Here is a 24,180-nt window from a genome sequence, read left to right on the forward strand (position 1 = left end):
TTCAGCATACCATAATTAGTGTATAATTGGGATTGTTTTGAATTCCCTGGTGGTATTCCTACATATTACATTAAATGCCCCACTAATTTCTTGCTGTATTGGGGACCTACATTTCAAAGCTTTTTTTACACATTAAATGATACGATTCTTTATCAAAATGTGCATCTGTGACAGCAGACAATCCCAATCCTGGCCCATGACATACTTTTGTGCCTTATGTGTACTATTAAACATGCAATGATTGTTTGTATGCACCTCTTTTTGATGTCTACCCATTTCAAAAGAGTAATCAGTGGCTCTTCACACACAAGATGTCATCAGCTATTTGTTTGCACTTTTCACTCACATTCTACCCCAAAATATTTTTCTTTTCTAAAACAGTAGTCTGTTATGTTTGTCCAGTAAACTTATGTATGCACTGTGTAGGGGTAGTGTGATGAAGTTACTCCATTACAGTGTTAGAAAAGTCACACTAGCCTGCCTGGTTTCGTGATAGGTAGATTCTGTAAACTCACACAAAAGAATCCCAAACATATTGCTTGAATTTTTGCAGTATTTGGTGAAGCAGTTGTTTTGGGGTAGGGTGAAGAAAGAAAATAATATGAAAATCCAGTGGCACCTTAAAGACTACCAACATTTATTTCATCGTACACGTTCGTGAACCATAGCTCACTGGAGCTGGGACTCATGAAAGCTCACAATGAAGTTAATGTTGTCAATCTTTATGGTGCTGCTGGACTTTTGTTTTATTTTGTTATAACAGACTAACATTACTGCCCTTTTGCATTCATCACAAAGAAGGGAAGAAAGAGGGAAAATGTTATAGGCAGTTGGAAGCACAGGAAATCTAACACTGTCTTTAATATTTTAGGTTTCTTCAGTCGAGAGGAGATGCATACACATGTGCCAAAATGAGCAACTATTTGCAGTAAATGTATAAGGCTCCTGTTTAGCCTGAATTGGGCAAATCCTAGCTTGCCTGGTAAAAGAGACACTTCCATTGATCAAGCTAGCACTAGAAACTGTAGAATAGATCAGGAAAGAGGGTGTGAAGCTCAAAATAGAAAATGTCCAGCACTATCCACTGCTGTTAGGACACTTCGAATGGTACTTAGAAGATGCTAAAAGCTGGCAGGGACAGATACACCAAATATTGAATACTCATTGAGAAAACTTTATTAGTGGCTTAGCACATAGGGTACTTTTTAAAAAGTTCTAAAAGCCTGAATTCAGTTTCATTAGACAAGTTACACAAGTTTAAAAAATAATGGGTTCACTGCTTTCAGGTTCAGCAATGAAATCTTACAACATTTGTTACCAAGAAAAGTGAACAGAAACATCAACTGTGGGTTAACTGGCAGGTGGTCCCCTGGATATGTTCTTCTAGGATCAGCCACATTACTCTTTACTTTCATTTATAGGGTTACCAGCTCTGGGTTGGAAAATACCTGAGGATTTTGGGGGCGGAGCCTCAGGAGGTTGTGGTTTGAGAACGGGAGTGACTTCAATAGGGTATAATGCCATAGAGTCCACCTTCCTAAGCGGCCATTTTCTCCAGATGAACTGATCTCTCTCATCTGGAGGTCAGTTGTAACAGCGGGAAATCTCCAGGTATCACCTTCAGGTTGGCAACCCTGTTCATTTATCACTTTGCATATCACTAAGTACCCTACCTTAATACATACCCTTTATCTTTTTGGCACTGCTATACACGGTTCTTAGAAATTTACATATACTATCCACACAAACATGATACTGTCTCAGATCTGAGTGGTAGAGTGACAGGACAATTTCAAACAAGTATCTTTTCACTGCAGGCAGATTCCCAGCATAGGACGGTTGCAAATTCGCTGTTGATGTGGCCCATTATACACTTACTAAATGGTCCCAAGATCTGGAAAAAAAATTACCCTCTGTCTTTAGTAAAGAGGTCTTTATAGAGTTACAAAGAGAAAAGGCTTCACTTCACAGTAGCCACTTTTTCTAAATATTCAGTGTGTAGGAATGACATTTTTAACTAGAAATTTTTCTTGGGATTGCCTGTACAAAAAAAAAGAGTACTTGGGACAAGGAAATAGCTAAACTGTGTTGAAATGAAGGGGAAGCATTTTGCAAAAAAAATCTCTCCCCCCCCCCCGACCCAGTGCAAAATAGTGGACAAGATTCTATTTTTAAAGTGTGTTTGTTTTTCCTTTTAAAAAAAGCACACTTTCTCAAAAAGCAACATCCCTTTGGCATTCCACAATCAAGCACGACTCAACACCACAAACACATTTCTAATCACACACATTATTGTGCTTCACCATAACCAGTTTGAAAGTTGCTCTTTCAGAGCCTTGAAAATAGATTTCCCTGGTAATCAGCCAGAAGTTAGGCACTTTGAAATCCTGCTGAGTCCAAAAGAAACAGGTAAGCACATCTGCATACATACAACATGCATGTATCTAGACACTGGTAAACCAAGACAAGGACAGTCATTTCTTACCTACATTTTGACACCTGTACTACTAATTTCTCTTCATTGTTACTGGCAGGGTAAATAAAAATGAAGGCTCAACACAGTTTTCCCCTGTGTCCGGAAAATGTCCATCACAAAGCATGCTGATGAAGGTAATTATTAAATTAAATGCATTGTTTAAAAAAAATTGAGGAATAAGCCTAAGTATCTAAATTAAAAGGCAGTGAAGCGGTTATGAAGCTTAATTAATTGGAGATGATTTCAGTTAGGACCATCACGAAGGGACCATCTGATAAAGGCTGGTTAAGATAGCTTTAAAATGGCTCCCCCGGAAGTATTTCATCTTTCCAATGTGAGCAGCACATTCTCTACTTTCATCAGAAGAAGAAACAAAACGAGGATTCTAGCCTGGACAGTCGTGGAGAGGCGGAACTGGTTTAAGTACTATCATCCATTAGTGATTAAGAAAGTGTTCGTCAGTCGGTTATTTTCTGTTTCGAAAACCTCCCCCCATCAATAGTTTCATAACTAATTATAGTTTGCCCAGCAGTAAATTCTTGTGTGTGTATTTTCTTTTTTTAAAAAAAACAACAACCATCATTCAATTCTTCTTCAAACCACAGAATGATCATTACTGTGAACTCCAGCCAAGATGGTGTGATTGAGTGAAGAGGCAGAGCGGTCGGAGCCTTCCGTTGGGCCGTTGGCATTCTCGCTGCGCTGACAGCAAAGGATCTGCTTGAAGGTGGCACTCATTTCCTTGTCCCGGTAGGAGTAGATGATGGGGTTCATGGCAGAGTTGAATTCCGCAAGTAACAAGAAGAATTTTTCATAGGCCAGGACATTACACTGTGGGCAGCAAACATCAAGAAGAAGCAGAACTAAGCCCGGAGTCCAGCAGATTATAAAAGCACCTGGAAAGGGAAAGCACACTTATTTTACTGCTTGATACATCATATTTCCTACCATCAGTCAAAACTTCCCTACTATATCCCTAGCTTGGTTAGGGGCTTCTTCCTTCCTGTCCCAAACTCCTTCCCTGTTTACTTCAACACACTTCTGGTCCTTTTTTGGGCAATGTCTTCTCTATGGATTTGTTTGCTCTGGACTAGACATGTGAGAATAACATAATTTGGAATAAGCGAGCATTTGATTAGAAGTAACACAACAACACATTAGGATTGTACAAACATGAATGTTTTACTGAATTTTCTGACAGCTGATATTTCAAGAATCTGAATAAAACGGGGATTCCCAAACTTTTCGAGCCTGTGGGCACATCTGGAAGTCTGACATGGGTTCAGTAACAAAATGGCTGCCAGTGGAGGCACAGCCAGAGACCAAATGATTGTCATAGCTTAACTTTACTAACACAGTGTCAATCTTTGTGCTGTGGTGGCATCTGCACAGTCTGGGGACTCCTAGAATACAGAGTCTGACCGCAGGCTGACAAACTGCAATTCTATTTGTTGTGTGTGTGTGTGTGTGTGTGTGTGTGTGTGTGTGTGTGTGTGTGTGTGTGAGTGAGAGTGAGAGAGAGAGAGAGAGAGAGAGAGAGAGAGAGAGAGAAAGAGAGAGAGAGAAGTGCTGTCAAGCCCCAGTCAAGGGGCTTTCAAAGCAAGTGAGAAGCAGAGGTGGTTTGCCATTGCCTTCCTATGCAGAGTCTTCCTTGGAAGTCTCCCTTCCCAAGTGCCAAATCTGCTTAACTTCTGAGATCTGATGAGATTGGGCTATACCATGTCACCTTCCCTCTTGCAAGATATACATAAGATAAATAAAATAAACAAAAGAAATAAATTTCTTTTTGGAGAAATAGGAAGGTGTCTGCTTTTTCCAAATCAGACCACTCTGGGAGTCTACCATTCTAAGCTTTTTACTTTCCAAAATACTTCCGCCCGTCTTTCTGGACATGAAAAGAGGATCTGCACTTTTCATGAATAAAGAGGGGAAATGTTTGTTTCACTTGGACAAGCAATCAACGAGGCAAATCTGAAAGGAATGAAGAGAGCATGCCAAGCTAATAAAAGTCGAAAGGTGCGCATGGCAGAAGGGAAGTTATTTCAAGGCTTTGATAAGAAATGAAGCATTCAGAAAGCTTCATTTATTGCTGAAGTGAATTTTGTAAATCCTGGAGTCTAAGTCTCCACTCTCCTTGAAATTCAAAGGAAAGTCTCATTCATTCCTCACCTCTCATTTCCAAATTCTTCAGAGGGGAATAAAGCAAGAGGGAGACAGGGAATGGGCAAGTGAGCCCCCTGTCTATTTGTGGGTGGAATAAAGGTCAAGGCCTGATTGTCTACTGAACTGCTGTAGTACCGCAGTTGGCGCATGCTGAAGCAGTGTGGTATACTGGGATTACACTGAACTAGAATGGAGGATAGACAGGTTCAAATCTCCATTTAGCCATGATGGTAAACATTTGGTCTTCATCTCATCACTTTCTTTCAGCCATGTTGTAAAGATAAAACGAGAGAAAGCCACACTGCATTCCTCAGAGAAAGGGTGGGAATTATTAAGTGTAAGTGACAAAAATGAAGTATGTCATGTGGTTCCTTCACCAAGTGATTCAGATTGCCTGTCGACTGGGTATGCCTCATTGTGAGCTAACTGGTGATCTGAGTATACAGTGAAGAAATCAGAAATGTCCTTCTTCTTCCAACAAATGCAATTTATACTGGGCTGGACCCTAGCTCAACAGAAAGGAATGTGAACTGACCCCTAATTTTTAGTCACGGGGGAGAAAAACTGCCAGAAGTTCTTCCAGGAATCTCATTTGGAGTTTCTGCATGTTGCAAACCATCGTTTATTTATTTATTTTACATCCTTTGCTACTGGTGAATGAAGCCTCTTAGCATGCTGAACAGAAGAAGAGATAAGGATAGGCCAAGAACCTAGCAAGCGAGGAGGAAGGTCAGAGCGCAAAGTATGTATCGCATAGAGAATTCCAAAAATGCCTCTCATGATACCACTGTGTTCGGCACAGACCACACCGCATTTCTCGTTAAGGTCCTCATTATGTCTTAATAAACACTAAGTAAGTCTATATTGAATCATAGAGTTGGAAGAAACTCCACAGGCCATCAAGTCCAACCCTCTGCAATACAGGAACACATAATCAAAGCTCTCCTGACAGATGGCATTGATTATTGTAACATGTCTTGCACTTGCCTTCAACAATTAACCATCACTAGTACCTCCCTTTGTTGGTTCCGATGGATGAGATGGCATACATACCATTACAAAAGCACAAAGAAATAATACCTCAAGCAGAGCACGGAAATTTTAATTTAATTTCACTGGAGGGAGAGAAATAATTTGCCTCAACTTGAAGGGCTGCCTTTCTCTGTGACTTAAATGAAAATTAAGCTTCTTTTCTTACATTAGCCAACTGAATTCAATTTCTTTTCTTACGTAAACAAACTAAATTGCGTAAACACAGAGCTTTAACAGTAAATGAGAAATGTTTAACAGTAACAGTAAATTAGAAATGTTAGGATTTTCAGTGGTACCTAAAACAAGAGAGAAATGTGAAATTAATGTTATGAATGAATTCCTACTGTTGCCAAGGCAATTTGAAATATTTATTCCCTAACAAAAGATATAACACAGTCCCTATGGAATCTTACCCTTGGCAAAGGCCTGACACAAACAGGAAGTGTTAGTGTCTTTATCATATTGTAACAATTATAAAACAACTTTGTTGGGTTCAGTAAAGAGGCTACTAAAAATGAAAGGGATATGGCCCTGGGCCATAAGAGTAATTTGCCCAGTGCTGTGCCTTAAAAATGAACTGGAAATTATACTGAGCTCTGCTGAGGTTACTTAGGAACTATTATCTGTTGGTTGTTGTTTTCTTTCCCCTTCTGATTGGGGTACTACTATGTTCTTTAAATGCCTAAAAAAGGGAAGATAACAGTAAACGCAGAGCTGTCCTGATATTCTGCTTTAATGACAGCATTTACTGTACTGACCTTTTCAAAGCATTTTAAAAGAGTTCAGTTTAAGAGAAGGAAGAAAAGTGAATGTCACCATGTCTTCCCATCCCCAACAGTGCTGCTTAGAAAATATCCCCCCAAATGGGGAGGAAATATTCTGGGTTGTTACCAAGACAAGTGGGCCACTGTCCCTCACCTTCTGTGTTTCATCAGGGGTTTGCTGGCAAGTGCAGCATGGAAAGACTGTGTCAGTGAGCGTGCTGAGGCAATGGTCCTAGTACATAACCTTTTCTGACTTTGGCCCCTTCCGCACATGCAGAATAATGCACTTTCAATCTACTTTCAATGCAGTTTGCAGCTGTACAGAATAGCAAAATCCACTTGCAAACAATTGTGAAACTGGATTAAAGTGCATTACTCTGCATGTGCGGAAGGAGTCTTTGATTCAAAGAGTGGGCAGATGAAACCTTCATTCTGAATGCAAAGGCAGTAGAAAAGGAAATGAAACTGTTGGTTACTGAGACATCCCTTCTTTCTCCTCAGTTCAGAGTGCTTCCTTTATCCTCAGTGACACTGCTACACAGCCATACCTGATTTGCTATATGGTACCATGATGTCACAATATTCACAATGTGATCCCTGACTGGCTAAGATAGTTTTGCAAAGAACTGGTAGGGTTGGGAAGGATGGAGAGAGATAACACAGTGACTGCAAGCAGCCGTGAAAAGGATTACATTTTGAGATTTTTAAGAAGTTGGTCTCACTGAACTCAGTAGTGTTTTCTTCTGGGTAAACATGTTTAAGAGTGGACAATAACTGAAATTGACTCAGTTTTGGCCTTCTGGAAGGGGGAGATTACTTTGTCGGCCCAACCTTACTCTATCCTTTGCTTTTTTTAAGCAATGAAAAAGATGTTGCAGATCAGGGTAGCTGGCTAGTCTACAGTTTTTATTTGCCACAGAAGATAAGATAGATGTGTATGCATTTTAGTAACACCATTCTGAGACTTTCAAAACGATCTCTTGTCCTGGACTTGTGGCAAATAGATGGTCTTGGCTTGTTTGCATAAGCGCAAGAGATGCCTAGTATGATCTTCATACTCTACCAGTCTTAGATGCCACTATTTGAAAAATGTAGTTGATTGAAAGACGAACATAAGAAGATCCGCACTGCACTTTGTGAAATTGGCATAAACTAAACAGCATACTGCCACAGACAGAATAAAGACCAGTTAATTAAAGGATTAGGCTTAAAGAAGAACAGGGAGCAGGATAATGAATTTAGGGGCTATTCATTCCCTCCTAGCTTAAGATTCATGGGTGAATTGAACTCATTAGTTACTAATAGCTGAATTAAGCAGGTTGGCTTTCATTGGCTCCCATACTCTGTTGTTTTAGGAAGCACCATGTCTGTGCAAAAGAGTACAATATCTAAAAAATTGCCATCTAAAGTGATTCCTTAACACATGGACAGAAATGAGATTTTCCCACAGCAAACAATGGCTGCCTGAAGAGGCTTGTTATTTTCGAAAATACTTAGCAACCATCCTTTGAGGACATGCCCTCTTTAAGAAGTACACAGATGGGAAAATGCCAACGTAGGCAAATTGCCTACGCTGAAAAACTCAAGTGATGCCAAATTGCTAGTCACATTTTAAGGTCTTGCCCAAATATGTTAAAACTGAAAAAAAAAATGCTTGCCAAATTGGCTTTTAAAGCAAAGTTAATTCACTGAATATCTGTTAATACCTAAAGGGATTTTGAAAGCAAGGGCAGAGCTGAAAGAACTCATTTGGCAATAAAGCTCATACAGTTTTTCCTTTAAACTATGAAATATCAGCTCAAGGTTTATGTAAACTATTGGATTCACCACTAGAGGTCACCTGATGCATGAAGTGGACAGAAGGCACACATCGAAAGCAAGTGATCAACACAAAGAGTGTCTTTATGACCAGTTTCCCAGGGGATGCTGCTTACTTACTGGTAATAGCTTCCGGATTGTTTTTTTTTTTTTTTTGACCATGATAGTGAAATACTGCAAAAATACTGCAATAATATATTCTTGGTTTTATTACTCATTAATTAAATGTAACTAGAAGTTACTACTACTTTTTAATTACAAAACCTTTATATTTACCACACAGATAACCAAGAACACAATCCACCAGGAAATCTTTCTGTGAAAGCCCTGGGTCAATAACAGGGAGTGCACTAGCATGGGTTATGTTCATTTCACTGGGGTTTCGAACCACTGGATTGAATCGTGGACTTTGCACCAAGCAACAGATCAAAAACGTCAGCCATCCATGCTCTAGAACAAACAACCCTTTTTCCCATTGTCACATGTTATTAACGTATCACATTATACTGTTTGATATTATACTTGCATTGACTCTGAAAGCACATACTGAGATACACAGCATGCTTATTTGTTACAGTCTGTGATACACCTCTGAAGATGCCAGCCACAGATGCAGGCGAAACATTAGGAACAAGATCCCTTAATAATAAGGGAAACCACTGTCAATTTAAAGGCTTGCACAACTGTAAGTCTGGACCTCCCCCCATTAAAAAAGAACTGGATTATAGCATTAGTTCAGGGTTTTGTTTTACTAACCACCACTCTAAGCTGGGGATTCCAGGTTAAGTCTGATGAAAATAAAAACCCCAAATATAAGGTCTTAACTTGCTTCAATATTGAGCCCACTGACCATTATAACAACCTCAATCTCCTGTTTTGGGTAAAGGCTAAAATCTTAGATGTCTGATAGTTAATATCCAAGCTTCTTTGATTGAGAGATTGGAGCACCTTCCTTATGAGGAGAGGCTGCAGCGTTTGGGACTCATTAGTTTGGAGAGGAGATGTCTAAGGGAGGATATAACTGAAGTCTATAAAATTATGCATGGGGTAGAAAATGTTGACACAGAGAAAAATTCTCTCTCTCACAATACTAAAACCAGAGGGCATACATTGAAAATGCTGGGGGGAAGAATTAGGACTAATGAAACATTTCTTCACGCAACGCGTGATTAGTATATGCTGCCACAGGAGGTGGTGATGGCCACTAACCTGGATAGCTTTAAAAGGGGCTTGGACAGATTTATGGAGGAGAAGTCGATCTATGGCTACCAATCGTGATCCTCCTTGATCTGAGATTGCAAATGCCTTAACAGACCAGGTGCTCGGGAGCAGCAGCAGCAGGCCATTGCTTTCACATCCTGCATGTGAGCTCCCAAAGACACCTGGGCCACTGCGAGTAGCAGAGTGCTGGACTAGATGGACTCTGGTCTGATGCAGCAGGCTCTTTCTTATGTTCTTATGTTCCTTACAGGCATTAGCCAGAAAAGATTCATAAGGCTCATTGAAGATCAACTCTAGTGAAGGACAAAATATAGACAATCATCCATGTAGACAAAATGGTGGTATCATCCATGTAGAGCAAAACTGGAATGCCAGCTCAGCTAATTCCAGTACATGGCAGCAGTCATAAAGTTGATGCTGAGCCATTTAAACATAAATTAAATTAAAAAGGAGTTAGTAAACATCCCTGCCTTACTCCCTTTTCCAAGTTGAATGAGTTTGTTAAATATCCTTAAAACCAGTGGTTCTCAACCTTCCTAATGCCGTGACCCTTTAATACAGTTCCTCATGTTGTGGTGACCCCCAACCCTAACATTTATCCATTTTACAAATGGAGAACACTGATGCAGAGAGTCTTAGGCGACCCTTAGCTATTTGGATTAAAGAAAGGGTCATTTGACCCCCAAAGGGGTCGCGACCCACAGGTTGAGAACCACTGCTTTATACCATCAACAGGTTTGGGCAATCAAATCCAAACAGCACTGTTGTATGAACACAAAAAGCCTTGCGTTATTAGTAGTGTGGTTACATTTACTGTACTATTCAGAGTAACTCATAAGATCAAAGTTTCCTTTTAGCCCATGCATATGCTCCCCCTTTAATGGATATTTGTGAGCCGAGTGATAGAGGACTAAAACCATGGTCAAAGACTGAAGAGCCCTGCTTGAAACCAATCTGCCCATGACCCGAAACAATTCCCAATTCCATCCATCCCAGAAGCTTCTTAAGTAGGGAAGAGAGGTATTGCTTTCCTAATGAAGAAAGAAGGCTGATTGGTTGATAACAACTCAGATCCAATCTAGACTAATTTCTGAATGTTACAGCTATAAATTGAGTGGCTCCATGAATCAGGGATATGACTAGATGAATCAGTTATGGTAAAAAGTGGTAAAAACCAGAACTGTAGCTCACCATGTGTGTCAGCCTCAAACAGCTCACCAGGTATTAAATTAGAGCCAGAGCTTTTTTCCCCAATCTTAGCCCCACAAAGTATGGAAAGGCAGAGAGAGGCAGAGAGAGAGGGGGGGAGGGAGGGAGGTTCAATGGTGGGATTCAGCAGGTTCACACCACTTCTGCAGAACCGGTTGTTAAGATGATGTTTGTAAACAACCAATTGTTAAATTATTTGAATCCCACCATTGCCTTGGTTCTCCCAAAATCACAACTGATATCCAGACTACAGGAATGAGTTGCCCAGGAGAAAATGGCAGCTTCAGAAGATAGAATTTGTGGCATCACTTCCTTGCTGAGTTCCCTTCCCTCCCCAAATTATGTCTATCCTGGGCCCAGCTTCATATCTCTCGAGTTTCCAAAACTGAGCTGGTAAACCTAACCTGGGGTTGAATACGCAAGGGAATAACAAAGGATGAAGAGAGATCTTGAATCTTCCAGATTGATGGCAGGAAGAGCCCACCCCCCCCCCCTTCTAAATGAAATAAGAACAGTGACAGATCACAGGGCGAGGTGTTGACGGCACTAGTTTCTTGAATTACTTTCCATGACCAATCATGTGAAAATGAACTAGTGCAAGCATGAATATTGGATCACTCCATTGGCCTTTTGGCTTTATTTTGTTTCAGGGCTTGTCGCCACATCCTATTTCCCTCTAAAAAGGTTGACCCTGCACAGTCCTTTACCACCGCAGCAGGATACTTGCCTTTCTGCGGCTGAGATTAGCACTCAGTGTTATCACTGTTTTTAAAGCTGACCAAACACCAGACTGTCAGATAGCACATCATGCTTACGACCTAATTCCCAGTTTAACAAGCACTTTGACAATCTTTCTGGGAAGTTAAAATGATCAGCAATAAATTGCTGAGGGGAAGAAAAGACAAACAAAAAACAAAGAAGGAAAATTTCTGGAAATGCAGCACACATAGGGAGAAGGCAGGGTTTTTGTTTGTTTTTTAAAGAAATTGGCCGGGGGGGGGGAGGGGGGGCGGGGGGCATTGAAATAGACAATACCCTGTTTTTCCGAAAATAAGACTACCCCAAAAATAAGCCCTAGCATAATTTTTTGGGATTTTTGGAGGATGCTTGAAATATAAGCCCTACTCCAAAAATAAGCCCTAGTTACAGATTCCCTAGGGCAGCTGATCTGATCACGGGGGGGGGGGGGGGGCGCAAAATATAAGACATCCCCTTAAAATAAACCCTAATGCATCTTTTGGAGCAAAAATTAATGTAAGACCCTGTCTTATGTCTTATTTTCGGGGAAACACGGTATGTAACTTCATATCAAACCTAGCACATTCAATGTTAAAAGATGAATTGGGATATAAGCATACAGAGAAGGGTAGAGCAGGTGAATTTAACGTAACTTTTTTTCCTACTTTGGGTACATATAATTAACTATGCCTTCTACTCAGGTCTACTCAATGTGGCTTACTACTAGGACAGTGAGTTAGGACTGAACTGTAAAGGCAGTGAACAGAGCAAGTGGGTGACAAGTGCAAATAAATGCATATTTTTTGAACGGAGGAAATGAATCGTAAATCTAAATAAATGGAACAGAATCTAAACTACAGCATAGTGCCATTCATGAGGCAGGGCTTTCTGGCCTTCTCTTTCCTGTTCTATCCCTCTGTGACCCCTTCACAGTTCTTTCTGTTTCTCAGGAATGTCGTGCAGGGGGCTGCGGCTTAAGGAGAAAACTCATGGAAATTACTAGTTCTTTCTGCTCGAGGTGACTTCCACTTGCACAAGCAGCAAAGCAGATCCAAACTATGATTTTTAATATTTTTTTTTGCAAACATAAGCTGGTTTGGGACAGCAAGAAATATCTCCCCCACCAGCACCCAAGAAGAAAACCAGAACACCTAGCTATTTAAGGCACAATATATAGTGTTAAGAATTAAACAGTGTTTGTCTATACAAATGTTTTATACCCTCAGCATTTGCTAACCTCCCCTCCCCTCCCCTACAATTTTAGGGAAATTCAACATGCAGACCTACACAACTGAATATGCAGGCTAGCTGGTCTGTTGATTTGGCATCACATTATATATTAGAGAGGCTCCCATTTCTCTACCGTACACATGTGTCGATTGAAATTAATACCAATTTCAGAACAAGTTGAATCTGTATTACACTATGCTAAACAGATGTACCTGATGCTGTATTACTAGCTATAGATTAAACAAGTCCACAAGTATAGGCAGAGCTACCACAGGATGGGGGGGGACAAACACCCCGGGTGCAGGCATTGGGGGGGAGAATCGCTCCCCACCCCTCCCCTCAGGCCACCCCCGCAGCCCAGAGCAGCCTCCGCAGACTGAAGGAGGCTGCTCTTTTAAATTTTAAAGGTGAAGCGTGTTGGGGGGCAGGGGCACAGGGGGGCATGGGCGCCAGTCCCCCCCACACACACACCACTGTCCACAAGCAAATTCTTCAGACAAGATATTCTATTTCTACACTGTGGTTCTAAGAGTCTGTAAGAAGAAGAAGAAGAAGAAGAGTTTGGATTTATATCCCCCCTTTCTCTCCTGCAGGAGACTCAAAGGGGCTTACAATCTCCTTGCCCTTCCCCCCTCACAACAAACACCCTGTGAGGTGGGTGGGGCTGAGAGAGCTCCGAGAAGCTGTGCCTAGCCCAAGGTCACCCAGCTGGCATGTGTGGGAGTGTACAGGCTAATCTGAATTCCCCAGATAAGCCTCCATAGCTCAGGCGGCAGAGCTGGGAATCAAACCCGGTTCCTCCAGATTAGATACATGAGCTCTTAACCTCCTATGCCACTGTAAACATTTATAGAAATGAGATATTTTCCCCCAAAAAACATCTACATTGGTGAATGACAAAACAATTCTTTTAAAAAGTAAAACAGCACTTGTTAATAAATAAACCACTAGTGTTCCACTAATCTGCAACATTATAACTGAAGCCACATTCAAGGAATGCCACCTCAAGTCACACACTAGGAAAGGCAACACATATACATGTATCTCAGGCATATATTTAATGAGCACATTGTGTTTGACGTTCTTCAGTGAAGGATGATGATGATGTTATCCATTCAGTCTTCCTCGACCCTTAGCGACCCAATATGCAAGCTCTTTCCACATTTTTCGAAGTGAACTATACAGTTCCTTATTTCCTCTATGCTACTTTTTAAAGATCCTGGAGGGAGGAATCTAGGATCTGAGATTCTATTCTGCTAGGCCTCCAGCAATGGTGGGAGGTCTCTAAGCTGGAAGTCCTCTTTATCCCCCAATTTGCCCCCATTCAAGAGTAACAGATGGGGAAAACAAACAAATTCAATGCCAGTGTAGTCTGAAAATGATTTAGAATAGCTCTAGGAATCAATGGAAAGAGTTTCCAGCAATTTCAAGAACTACCCTACGTTTCTTATGGAAGTGACATATTGGTACACATGCCATCACAGCGGGCACAGTCTGGCAATCCCACCTTGGCATGAGGTGAGCAGCACACAAAAACTCACTCCACTGAAGGGTCTAGCTAAAATCCTCAAATCCCAAATGCCCACCTTAGCCTCCCAATGTTTTGAATGGCCACCTAAGATTTGTAGCTTGCCCCTGGATATGGATGAATGTTATGCTAAGAATCAATTAGTTTTTTTAAAATGCAGATAAATACAAACAGTTCACAACATTTACAAGCTACCTTCCTAACAGTTAAAAGACAGGTTGGTCAGTGCCAGTGTCCTCACCCACCATGCAGCATTTCTTACTGAATACATCGCTGCTGGATTAGCTAGTTGTCCTTGAGCTGTCCTAGAGTGCTATTATAAATTCAGCAGTGCAAGTAAATTTGTAAATACCATTGTGAGGCATGTACAAGCTGGCTTTAATTAACGAAGACCTGAGCTACTAGGAGGTCAATGCTGGCAGAAGATACTGGGTACTGTGGGAAAATTATGATCATGGATGCACACCGTGATGAAATAGAATGGACTTATTTCAGAAGGCAGGGGTGAATTTCTTCACAAATCAAAAGAAGATGAGGGGCTTACCGAGCAATGCTAAACAGAGTTTCACCCTTCCAAGCCTGTTGAGGTCAATGGGTTTTGAAGGGTGTAACTCGGTTTAGGAATGTACGACAAATCTATTGGCAAGATAACAAGGAACAGAACAGTCTGCAAATATGTGCAAGAGCCATAAGATAATCACTGCTGAGAAACAAAACTTCTCAAAAGTAGACTGATTTTCAGAGATCCATATGCACTTGAACACTAGCGTAGGACAGCTAAGACTGAAAAACATGTAACTGACTCTTTTGCAACAGCAATCTTTTTACTGGGGAGAGGAGGCACAGAGTACAGGGCGCTCCTCCTTGGGTGCTCCTCCTGCACAAACAGTATACTTCATGCAGTTTGATCTGGGAAGAGGCAAGATCGAGTCTCATTTATCTGAGAGCCAGCATGGTGTAGTGGTTAAGAGCAGTGGACTCTAATCTGGAGAACTAGATTTGATTCCCCACTCCTGCACATGAAGCCTGCTGGGTGACCTTGGGCCAGTCACAGTTCTCTCAGAACTCTCTCTGTCTCACTTCCCTCACAAGGGAAGTTGATCGTAAGCCACTCTGAGATTCCTTAGGGCGGAGAAAACTTTCCCATCTTCTTCCAGTATTTTAAAAAATCTGGCTACCCTATTCTACGCTCATAATTCCATATTTGATAAAACAATTTAGATCCCAGCCCTGCACTAGAAACAGTACTATCCTATTTTTCTTGCCCAATTAAATGACCAATTCAGATTTTAAAATCCAGTTGTGTTATTTACAGAGCTGTCACTGGAGGGAAAACAAAAGCCACAGCCCATGTTACACAATGTTCATTTAGTTACCAAGCCTTTACAAACGTATAGATAATTTGTAATTAGCTGGGAATCAAAAGAGAATAGATGCAAGGAAAGAAAAACTAGCAGTGAAATCCTAAACACAGAACCTTTGGAATCGATTGATTTAACTGGGATTAGAAACATTTAGGATTGCACAGTAAGAAAGACTGCCAACCTGCAGAGGGACATGGAGATTCCTATAATTACAACCAGACCACAGAGATCAGTTTCACAGGACAAAATGCCTGCTTTGAAGGATGGACTCCAGCATTATTTCCAGCATTATATCCTCACCAGGAATTCTAAAACGTTAAGTCCTTTTTATGAAATCCTCCAGACTATTTGTGTTTTAACTTTTAATTCATAGTGTCAATTTGGCAAGGGTTGGAAACGCGTTTATGAGATCATTTTTAAATACACTACTCTCCTAGGAGACTGACTGCATGCTTACTCTTTAGTTAATCCTCTACAATTCAGTAGAATATACAACCCATCCTGAAAAAAAACCTGGTTTATAATACAATGATTATTGACATGATCAAGCACAGGGGTGTGTAGAGTACGTCTGATGCCTTTCAAACTTTTTTTTTAAAAAACCCAGCATTATATAGCCACAAAACACAGTCGCCAGAGGCTCTTTCACACAGACGTGATTTTCCGTGCAGGCCTCCTTGCCATGGTCTGATCAAATGTATAATCATGGGTTCTTGTGCATTGTGAGGGGAAAACATCACACAAAAAAGAATCTCGATATAGCTGCATATGCTATCATATAAATGGCTTTCTTTCATTTGATTGATAAGAACATGCACTTTGGGGAAGAAGCAAAGATAGGAAGAAGCAGAGGTGAAAGCTTTGCGAGTCATGTATTCGCAATGCTCTGTACAAAAAGTGGGAATTTAAAAAAAACGCAACAGCATTCCTACTGCTTTAATTTAAGTTAAGGCAACGTAATTTTGAACTCCCGGATCTGGAAAGAAGTACAAATGCATCGGTAGGCCTGTGATCTTGCCAATAAGCACCGAATGAAAAAGGATTTGCAATACCTAAAAATGCACTACATGGGGGAAAACTTCATTTTTCTAGGTTTAAAATAAAATGCATTCAGCAAAGCAGTAGAGCTGCCAACCCATAGGTGGGCCCTGGAGCTCTCCAAGAATTACGACTGATCCCCAGATTACAGAGATCAGTTTCCATAGAGAAAATTTACACGAACATGTCAAGTTACTATTATGATATCTTGATCTTTTGACAATATTAACTGTTAGAAAAATGGATTCGCTCTTGAACATCAGGTTTCTGAATTCTGCTTGTTTCAGTGTTTATGGTTCTGGTTTGTCATTGGATGTCCCAATCCAGTCACAAGGACTAGAATTTTTCCATTTTAAAATGATCGCTGGGATTCTACACTACACCTGATCTTAGCCAAAAGGCCAAGATACCAGCAATTCTACACTGTACAAAACTTGTGGGGTGGCTGCTTACATGCCACTCCTCCAATCTTTCTGACCTGCCTTTAGATAAACTTTGGAGACATCAGTTTTGGGGGCAGTTTTTTGCTCACCATTTTTAAAAAACAATTGCAATTTTTGTAGCATCAATTTTTGTACTATAAGTAAAAGACTTGGGTTGAGGGGAATACAATTTTGTCTGTAAGGAAGCCTGAAGATTTTTCAGCTGGATAAAATATATTTTGGGATGGGTGGTAGCTGAATGACAAGAACAGCTTGCTCAAAACTATTCAATTTCCTTTGAGCTGGGTTTTTCATCATCAGTGCTTGTTATTTCAACTCAACCCAGCATTAAGGGCTTCTATTGCTTTTCCATATGCACTTCTACTTGCATGCTTGAATTCCTTTCTCGTTGGTAGAAAACATTCATACTAACTCCCAGGATTTGCTCCCTTTGGGAGTAGTGAATTCCAAAGTATGTGGTTTGCCTCCTTTAAATATCACCTTTAAATACAAAAAGCAACCCCTCCCACAAAACCCCCTCTTGTTTTAACCTGAAAGTTATGCTTTCATGTTTCTTTTCAAAATAAAGCCTGGAAAAAAAAGAATTTAATGCAAAGAAAATTAGTCCAGGTTCTTCATTCATTCTACGCATTCTCAATTATTTTGCTTCAACATATTCCTTCTTACAGAACATATTAATTAACTGGGTGAGTACCAGGTAACGTAGGTTATAGCTACCTACCCCCACATTATCAACTTCAGACAGGGTACCCCCCGCAAGTGCCTCGCAAGCTTATCCAATTAAATGCCCGTCCCTTAAAAAAATCAGTTCTAAAAAGTGGGAAAATATAGGGAGAGAAACAGCACTGTGCAATGGCTATAAGCCAATCAGTGCTTTCTTTGTAGAAGCGGTCCCTTGAATATGAATGAAAGCATAAAAATGACTTTTAAAAGTACTATGGTGCAAATCTGCTTTCTATGGAAAAGTGCTGTATAAATTTAAAAAGATGACCAAATCAATAATAAAAGATTATCAATTTAGCAGGGTGTAGACCAGTAACCCACTTTTACTTAAGTGCTGCTGAGAGGTGACAGTCAATGCATTTTAAAAATACAGCTATCTTTAAAAAAACACCAGAAGACTAAAATACTGCACTTCTTGTTTGCGAACAGAAAGTCTTTGATGGAGAGGATTACACTGCAGATGCCAATTCCTCAGTTTACAGCCTTATTTTTTCCGTGTCAGCATTGAATCAATATACAAGCATCATTACGTCATTCGGGGGTCAGGCAGGCTTGGCAAAATGTCAGAAGGCCCCGCACCTGAAGATGTCATGGGGCTTTCCAGTCACTGAAGTATCACATCATGAACCCTCTCACTGTCTTTTCAGACTTGAGTCACTCCACTGATTTCCATGAACTCATCCCTGTTCTATCAAAAAATAAAACCAAGTTACTACCTTCCACTTGTGTCTTCAATCACTACTAGAGCTAGGAAGTTATCATACTCCTCTCTGAGACCAAAATGAAACAGATAGTAGAATCCATGGTTCTTTACGTCAAGTGTTAGTCTATAGGGCCAGGATGAAAAACAGAATCCTTGGGGCTCCAAACTGCAGGATACACATTTTTTTCTCCTGTTCTGCAACATCTTTTAGTAGATGTGTCACTGGATCATTAAAAATGAAGCTATTAGCCGAGGAGGTCTGCCAAAGTTTAGGAAAGCTACAAACAAGCTGTGTCCATGCCACATGCCAGTCATTTCATCAACTGTGTTGAAAACGTAACTATTGGAAATGCAAACATTATTGCGCCACATTAAGATTTGACAACTTTGCACTGAGGCCAAGTTTTTACTAGAAATTATGTACCCTAAAGGATGGCTCTGTTCTTTTTAATTTTGTCATGTCACTCTGTTATTAAGAGATTCTCTGTTATTATTTTATCTGGAGATTGTTTTAAAAAATTTTGTAACCTACCTATATCGTCCTATATGCCAATAAAGGCTTGGTTGGTGGAACTTTGCACTGAAATGACAACGAAAAATTAAACCAACCAAATAAAAGCAGAAAATCCACACAGGTTAAAATAAAGGTTTTGTACAAAGAACCATCTCACAGACAGACAGACAGACAGACAGACAGACAGACAGACAGACAGACAGACAGACAGACAGACAGACAGACAGAGGCCCCTGCACATGCAAAATAATGTGTTTTCAAACCACTTTCATAACTGTTTGCAAGTGGATTTTGCCATTCCACACAGCTTCAAAAAGCACTGAAAGCAGTTTGAAAGTGCATTATTCTGCATGTGCGGAATGAGCCAGACAGACAGACCAAAGTACATGGACATATCTATTCCAAGAGGCCATTTTAGCAGCAGCTGTGCAAACAGAGGTCTGCTCCACTAGCCATGAAAACCCCATTAAAATCCAACTCTTAAAAAAACACACACACCTCAAGGTACATCAACTTTGGGGGCCAGAGGTTTTCTGAGGGTCCTCAGTACTAATTTAATGGGGTCTCAGCAACTTCCCAGCTTCATCCCTTGTCTTGGTCCTGAAAATAGTGCAACCACTGATCCCACTGGTGATTTTATTATGCCACAGAGGGCAAGAATTTGGGCTTTCATAAACCAAACATAAAATCACGCCACAACACACAAGGGGACAGCATTAGAACTGATGCTATCCCACTGACTCTTTCCTTTCTGGTTACTAAACAGAGAGAAAATTAGGATTAGGATTTATATAAAATTATGTTGTATCTCATTAGGAATCTATATATCTAATTCTGAACTTGGTTCCAGAAGGCAGATTTAAAAAGTCTTCATAGTAGGGACAGGAACAGATAGGGGAGATGTTTCTGCAAACTTGGAGGGGGATTCCTAGGTATGAAGAAACACCTGGAATTACTACAAGAAGCTGAGGGGTGGTGGTAAATTTCTCAACAGAGAATGTTGACCAAGATCTCATAAGTTCACATAAGAAGACTATGCAGTTGCTTAGCAATACTGTCACAGGGTGGATCTATTCAGGACAATGGCCACCAACCAGCCCAAATGAAGCATTTTTAAATCTCATGTGCTAAATTCTTTCTCAGTTGCAGAATTTGGCTTGGTGCACAAAGCTGAATACTAAGTGCAAACCTTTGCAGTTTAATTGACTTAGATTGGAGTAGCCACATAATGAGGGCTGGCGTGGCATACTGGTTAAGAGTGGTGGGACTCCCAACTGGAGAACTGGGATCGATTCCCTGCTTTTCCATGTGAAGCCTGCTAGGTGACCTTGGGCCAGTCACAGTTCTTTCAGAACTCTGACAGCCCACATGGAGGCACGCAATAGCAAACCATCTCCAAACAACTCCAAACAACTTGAAAACACCTCAGGGTTGCCAAAAGTTGGCTGCAATTTGATGGCCACATAATACTGCATACATTCAACCCATGCATACTAGATTTATATCAGCCAATATGGCAATAAATGAATATCCACTGGCATAGCAGGTGGGGCTGCCACACTGGCTAAGTGGATAGGCATATTCCCCACCACGCATAAGGTGAGTGTATTATCAAGGACAGTCCAGCTGTGACCCAACCTCAAGATCTCTCTTCCACAAGACATAAATTCACCAAGACAATTCTGCCTTGGTGATAGGGAAGTTATTTCTTTATGGTCAATCCCATACCAACCAAAATATGAAACAACACTTGGTACAGGAATGATGACATGATTTTTCATACATTATGGTAATATGGGACAGGGTCGTCTGTAAGTGGCCTCTATGCTGCGTAAGCAGTGTATGAATTTGGCTTAATTGATTTGGGAAATTCCATTATAGTTGCTGGCAAAATTTGACATTAAAATATTACATATATTTACTTAGTAGGATTTCAGAGAGATTTCACTCCCCAAAATTCACAGCCCAAGTATTCTACACCAACTACAGTCTCGTTTCTACAGCATACTTTAAATATAAAATTCTCTTTTATAATATGAACCACTGCCTGACCAAAATCCATTTGCATGCTTATGTACGCTTTATAAATCAATTCTCTGTAAGCCCCAGAGCAAAAAGTCATGCTATGGAGTAAGAGTTTTTAGAATGTCAAAAGCAGCCTTGTTAAAAAGAAAAAAGGCTCCATCTATGAAATCACTTCCTTCTGTTTAAAATATTTTATTCAGACAGAGTAAAAAACAAAAGAGCATGGGGGGGGGGGGAGAATATCGTTTCTGTTTTGGCTCTGCCCTGAGATTCAACATTTCAGAGATTCTGTGGGATGATGCAGGGTGCCAGTTCCTGACTGCTCCAGTCAGAGGTTCAAGCCACCTTAGTCATATAAAAACAATGAACCCTCTTGTGAAACTCAACTGGATCCCACATCACTCATGCCATCAGAAGGAGATTTTTTTTTCCTCTCTGGAGAAAGGGTAGCTATCCCATTGGAGCAAATCAAAGCTATAAGGAGATTGCAGACACAATGTTAGCCATTTATTTGGGCAGACAAACAAGATTCTGTTTTGTTTTGGCCTGGTACAAGTGCAAAGGGAATGGATGAAAATACTTTTCTGTTCATTGAAAAGATTTCCCCCCCCCCCCCACCTACACTAGGAAAGTTACAACTTCAGAAAGGGAGAGGGAGGGCAAGACAGACAGTTTGAATTATGCTGTGGGTTTATATGGATTTACAAGACTTTTGAAAATGATGGCTCTTATGACTTTAAACACATTAGTCAGAAGTATAGCTTGGCAGCATGAAGTCAGAATTTTGTCATCTTTATAGGGCGATTTGAGGAAATGCTAGTCTCTATTCTGAGGCAGATTTTGGCACAGGTTCATGAAACAGAAATGATCGTAAGTTAATAAAAAATGTCCCGCTTAGTCTTTTCCAACATTCAGAATACCAATGGCTATTTCAGCTTTCTATTACAAAAGCATTTTACTGTGCCATCTTAAGATTACTTTATTGAATAAAATGTGGCTTAGTTCTGAGTGGAACTCCGTAGGATTGCTCTGTTAGTTCTTCTATCACCCATAAAGTCACTGAGTCTGTGATGTCTAGGCGCCTTAAACATAGGATTTCAACTTCCTCAGATTCCTCATATGTCTTGTGTCCCTGTAACTTAGTTCTCTGAGGTGAAAGAATTAGAGCACCTCAAACTTAGCTTCTGAGCTATCTGGAGAAACTTTTCTTTCAATGTGAATGCAGATTTTTCCTTCCTTTCCTTCCCTCTCCTGTGAGACTTCATTTTATCTCAAATGCTGATGCAATAACCTGGTGCTAGACCACGGGAGAAACCTGTGTGCTCCTTTTCCACACAACATTGTATACTACTGATGCATAAAGGCAAAAGTTTAGTTGAAAAATCCATGAAACATGTGGATAAACATTCAGTAATCTTTTCCACACACATGTCTGAGAACATATATTAGCTTTTCCAAGATCAGGAAATACAGCCTTGGCAGAGACAGATTGCTAGCATTGCTGTTCATGCTGTACAGACATAAATGCCTGAGGTAGAATGTTGAATTTTCCATTCATTTGCTCTTTTAAAACAAGGTTTTATGGCAGCCCTCTAAATTTGAAGGATAATTGGAGGTTAAGCTTCTATTTGGGGAACCCTATTAACAACTAGATTTGAAAAAGAACATAAGAACATAAGAACAAGCCAGCTGGATCAGACCAAAGTCCATCTAGTCCAGCTCTCTGCTACTCGCAGTGGCCCACCAGGTGCCTTTGGGAGCTCACATGTAGGATGTGAACGCAATGGCCTTCTGCGGCTGTTGCTCCGGATCACCTGGTCTGTTAAGGCATTTGCAATCTCAGATCAAAGAGGATCAAGATTGGTAGCCATAAATCGACTTCTCCTCCATAAATCTGTCCAAGCCCCTTTTAAAGCTATAAAGGTTAGTGGCCATCACCACCTCCTGTGGCAGCATATTCCAAACACCAATCACACGTTGCATGAAGAAGTGTTTCCTTTTATTAGTCCTAATTCTTCCCCCCAGCATTTTCAATGAATGTCCCCTGGTTCTAGTATTGTGAGAAAGAGAGAAAAATGTCTCTCTGTCAACATTTTCTACCCCATGCATAAAAACTACAAATTGTAGTAGACTTGAGCTACTGAAGGTCTAAATTTGAAAGTTCAGACAAGACTGTATCCAGTTTGCCAACAAACTTAAGTTTGTTAAGTTTTCTGAGAATCATACAGTCAGACTCCTGAAACGAAATAAGAATTTTGTAGATACCAGGGGCAAAATAAATATAAGAAATGTGACTGCAATGGAATAAGTCCAAAGAGCAGTTTAGACATTAATAAAGGGAATAAATAAGTAATAACGCAGAATCACTGCTTATAAGGGAATAGGGTTTTAGACTAAATGTTCTATGAAAGTTGTGTGCGTGTGAGTATGAACTTGAGTATGATTGAAGGAGTGCATGATTGCTCTCTTAAAATATTTGAAGGGCAATCACTTAGTCACTCTGAACAATAAATAGTGTTGAGATAACGAAAAAATAATATTAATTAATTTCCTCTCAATAAGGTAAGAACATAAGAAAGAGCCTGCTGGATCAGACCAGAGTCCATATAGTCCAGCACTCTGCTACTCGCAGTGGCCCACCAGGTGCCCGTGGGAGCTCACATGGAGAAGGTGAAAGCAATGGCCTTCTGCTGCTGCTGTTCCTGAGCACCTAGTCTGCTAAGGCATTTGCAACCTCAGATCAAGAAGGATTAAGATTGGTAGCCAGAGATCGACTTCTCCTCCATAAATCTATCCAAGGCCCTTTTAAAGCTATCCAGGTTAGTGGTCATCACCACCTCCTGTGGCAGCATATTCCAAACACCAATCACACGTTGCGTGAAGAAGTGTTTCCTAATTCTTCCCCCCAGTCCTAATTCTTCCCCCCAGCATTTTCAATGGATGCCCCCTGGTTCTAGTATTGTGAGAAAGAGAGAAAAATTTCTCTCTCTCAACATTTTCTATCCCATGCATAATTTTATAGACTTCAATCATATCCCCCCTCAGACGTCTCCTCTCCAAACTAAAGAGTCCCAAACGCTGCAGCCTCTCCTCATAAGGAAGGTGCTCCAGTCCCTCAATCATCCTCGTTGCCCTTCTCTGCACTTTTTCTATCTCTTCAATATCCTTTTTGAGATATGGTGACCAGAACT

The 24,180-nt window shown here is 40.5% G+C and overlaps 1 protein-coding gene across 2 annotated transcripts in view; it reads right to left on the reverse strand.

The window, feature by feature from the left end:
- Positions 1–1,153: 1,153 nt before the first annotated feature.
- Positions 1,154–24,180, reverse strand: part of LPAR1 (lysophosphatidic acid receptor 1) — a 58,857-nt gene continuing 35,830 nt past the window's right edge. For both annotated transcript variants that reach the window (XM_048503457.1, XM_048503456.1), the window contains exon 4: positions 1,154–3,372. In XM_048503457.1, the coding sequence (XP_048359414.1) occupies positions 3,071–3,372 (302 nt within the window). In that variant the 3' untranslated portion in view covers positions 1,154–3,070. The remainder of the gene's footprint in view (positions 3,373–24,180) is intronic.

Source organism: Sphaerodactylus townsendi, linkage group LG07, assembly GCF_021028975.2.
Source record: "Sphaerodactylus townsendi isolate TG3544 linkage group LG07, MPM_Stown_v2.3, whole genome shotgun sequence".
NCBI classification, from domain to species: Eukaryota; Metazoa; Chordata; class Lepidosauria; order Squamata; family Sphaerodactylidae; genus Sphaerodactylus; species Sphaerodactylus townsendi.